The sequence below is a fragment of the Corvus brachyrhynchos genome, unplaced genomic scaffold, assembly GCF_000691975.1.
Source record: "Corvus brachyrhynchos isolate BGI_N302 unplaced genomic scaffold, ASM69197v1 scaffold101, whole genome shotgun sequence".
Lineage (NCBI taxonomy): Eukaryota > Metazoa > Chordata > Aves > Passeriformes > Corvidae > Corvus > Corvus brachyrhynchos.
In genome coordinates, this window is record NW_008237239.1 from 14,485,471 (window position 1) to 14,489,372 (window position 3,902).

The 3,902-nt window shown below is 40.5% G+C and overlaps 1 protein-coding gene across 2 annotated transcripts in view; it reads right to left on the reverse strand.

The window, feature by feature from the left end:
- Positions 1-3,902, reverse strand: part of PTPN14 (protein tyrosine phosphatase, non-receptor type 14) — a 71,294-nt gene that overhangs the window by 30,453 nt on the left and 36,939 nt on the right. For both annotated transcript variants that reach the window (XM_017730027.1, XM_017730028.1), the window contains exons 5-6: positions 2,426-2,496; positions 707-794 (exon numbers count right to left, since the gene is read on the reverse strand). In XM_017730027.1, coding sequence (XP_017585516.1) covers positions 707-794; positions 2,426-2,496 — 159 coding nt within the window. The remainder of the gene's footprint in view (positions 1-706; positions 795-2,425; positions 2,497-3,902) is intronic.

Here is a 3,902-nt window from a genome sequence, read left to right on the forward strand (position 1 = left end):
TTGTTTTTAAATTCCAAGTTATCTTTAACTAGCAGTAAAACCACTCACAATCCCTACTCAGGGTGGCTGGGTAGGTTAGTAAAGGGAAATGGGTCATCCATTGGGAACAGCAGTTTTCGGTTTCTCAGCACAACTTTATCATGGCAGCATGTGCTCCATAAGGCCACACATCCAGACAATCCATGGCAGAATGGGACTTCCATTGAAGGGAAAGTGACTGCAAATGCAAAATAATCCCTGAAATTCCCCCTTATTAAAAATGTGGGGAGGACCTGTGTGCACATATAAGAAACTAAGGAAAAGTGAAGTTAGTGCTTGGTAAGTAGCAACTTAGACATGAAAAGGTCTCCTTTTCCTATCCTGTTGAAGATGACCAGAGCTGAGATTCATTTGCCCTGGTCACTTTCCCATAGACAGCACATGAAAGAAAAGCAAGGAGCATCTCTGATTCCCAAGAGAGCAGGCCCTAGCACAGAGCAACCTCTTCTGTGAGGAAGATTTTCATGGAAGAGAAGTAGCACTACAGGCCTATGAAACCCTCATGCTGCAATGTCCATTCAAGCTACTAGCAGTCATTTCACCCTCTGGAGCAGTTAAACAAGTCCTGTCTCTTTTGGACAAACACAACTTGCACGCAGTCCAAAGGCTGCTGCAGAGTTCTGCATCATTTGATTCAGAGGTTCCTTTATAATATACACTAACATACCTTCACAGGGAAAATTTCCTGCCCAAATCCATCCAGACGTTCCACTTCATTGATGTACATTAGCTCAGCCTCTGCTGCTGTAATGCCACTGCAATTAGATTAACAAAAGGCAGCAAATAGTTCAATATTACACACACAAATACTAGCAAAAAAAATGGGAGTTTCACAAACCACTTGAGAAGACACTTTGGAGACGCTGCCTAGAAATGCACAACATAAAACTAACTTTCAACATTAGGATCATAATCAGCAAGGGGGCAAATTTTACTAAATGTCACTAAGGTAAGGTACAAAGACCAGTTCAAATTACAGGAGGAACAAACTGAACTGATCACATTACTCAGCTTCTTCAGCACACATCAAATCTTCTCTAGGCTTTATGAAACCATCAGGTTGTGGACAGTTTTGGATGGACAACTTGAACCATAGGGGTGCTAATCTGCCTGAATATTATACAAGGCCACTGGAGTTTCTTAAAAAAACTTAAAAGTTTTCAAGTTGGCTGTTCAAAAATACAGCCACTAAACCCAAAAGCTGAACAGATTCTCTTTCATAAAAGAGAACAAACCAGCTGAAAACTTTTACACACGTGTCTACACACGCTCCTGTCACAGCTCAGGAATTCAAACAGATTTCAATTCTCAAAAGTAGGTCAGAATAGATTGCAGGTTGCTCCAAAAGAAGGCCACTAACAATTTTTCTCTTCTTTGCTCCTCCTTACCACAGCTTACAAACAGAAATATAAGAACCAGATAAATATCTGGGAGATGGGAGGTGGAATACGATCTACCTGCTGAAGTGAGGGGAAGTATTTGCCCTTTGTGCTGCAGAAATAGCACTATAGAGCACAGCAGGTGGGAAATCTTTCCTTTCAAGTCTGTGAGTTAACCAAGATCACACAAGCAGCCCATGGCAGGGAGAGAACAGAACCAGGCCTGTTCATGGCCGGCTTGGAAGCTATTCCTTTGGCTGCATCAAAGGCCCAGGCTTGCATTGAAACTCAAAACTGAGAATGGCCTTAGACTCAGAGACTGATATTTGTCCTTTCACAACCACTTTCTCTCATGTAATGGGGAATGCAGCATCCTTCACATAATATTCCTATTGCATATGACATGTGGGCACTGCCATTTTTCCCATAACTGCACTCTAGAGGTTTGAACACTTCCACCACTGAAGCACCGGACAACATGAAAGAAGCCTGCTCACAAAGAAGGTTTTTTTACTGAGGCACTAATGCACACACTCCTAGCTCATTAACTAGTAACACTATACTGTGTCTTCTCCATGAGACTTAAAACCCAATTCCTGTTATTTGCATTTCCATTACACTGAGAGCATTTGTATCCCACTCCTCTTGAAAGAGGCCCTTGGATCGCCACCAATCAAGTCACAGTGTCTTTTGCCATCAGGAATTAAATGAAATCAAAAAGAGAAAGGAGTCTACTGCATAGCACAAGTAGTGTTACACATGCTCATTAAACCTAAGGGTGTAAATGCTCGTTTATTTAGGATTAAGCTCCTCAGCCAGTTTGTGTTTACAAGAGGCAGATAATCTTTTGTGATAGACTAATTAAAAATCCAGTGACACAAAGCATAATAGTAACATGAAGATAAGCTAGTTAAACACTGCCAGGAATGCAGGGGGAGGCAGGGAAGTACTAGAACAATGACAAAAAATTTTAAAAAACAGTACAAACTTTATCATGTCAAGCTCACCTGTGAGTTCGGTGCTCCTGAGCAACCTTTTGAGTCAGCTCCTCCAGGACAGCTTCGTCCTGGGTCCAATCCTGTAAGAACAGGAAGCAGCATCAAAAACTAGTCAACCAAAGAGAGAGAGAGAATAAAATGGCAGGCAGAAATTATGAGAACAGATGTTTCAAGACTTTACTGTTCACACTCTTCTAGGTAGTTACCAAGAGAGAACCTATCACTGACCACATTGAAAATTCAGAGCATGGGATGCTGAAAATGTGCAAGAAGAACATAAAACTCTGATTTTTTTTTTTTTTAACATTTTTGGGAGGGTAAAGCAATTCTGTTAAAAATAGGGGTAAGGTCCTTATTATTCCAAAATAGAGAACAGAGTACAGGGCACAGATAAAGGACTTTTTCCTGGATAGGTACTGAACAAATCTCTAAAAACTTGGAAATCTACAAATTAATATATACCTTTTAAAAACAGTCCAAAATAATACAGAGACCATGGAAAATGAATTCATTAATATTTTTTGCTCTGCAGCATACAGGTTCCTCCTTCCTCACGTTAAAGGGATTGAAAGTTTTGCTACCTCTGCAAATAGGCATTAAAACCTACTTTATGCTTGCAACACATTCCTGAGCAGAAATTTTTGTACTCTGCAAATTTAATAAGGTGCAGTAGAAACAATTCTGAAATAATTGGGAGCAAGTTAATAAAGGAAGTCTGCTCATAAATTCAAGGCCAAAAAAAGGAAGCTGAAAAACTTTCTTGCAAAACCTCAAAGTTCTTACTTCTATTTAAGAAAGCCTTAAGGCTGCATGTAATGTACTTAAATACACTGCTTCTTGCTCAATGGGGCCCTCCCCTCTGATATTTGCTTCTGCCACAAAAAAATGTGAAAGTGGTAGTGTGCTAATGAAAAATGGCATGGTACATGCCTATGCACAGCCACACACCTGTGGGGTGTACTGTGTACATAACTTTGTTCTTTTCACTGCTGAAGAAATGCCATTTGACACACATTGTAGCCTCACAAGATGAAACAGCACAAACGCAGCTGCCCCTCCCTCATCCAAAAGCTCGCTTCACTAATGAATTTACAGCAACTTTCTCAGTGGAGGCTTTTTCTATGCCCCAAATTCACTCAAATCTTTCAGCTTGCTTAGGGACTAGTTTGTATCTGCAGCATTTAGCCACTGTTACTGAATTTGTAGTGAAATATTTACTATTATGTTATCCATCCTCCCCAGAAGAACAGAGAGAAGTAGTTAAAGAAATGTCTAGAGAAACAGTTGATTTAAGAGTAGGCTTCTGAAGGTGTAGGAAGCAGACACCCTGCTGATCTTCTTAAATTTAGCAATAGTAGCATGGATGGAAGGCAAGATACCACAAGGGGATGGTAAACATGCAAAACAGAAGAGAGCTGACCACACCACCATGCAGGCAGCTGACACAAAAACAGAGTTTTTAAGAGATGGGCCCACCAAGTAAATC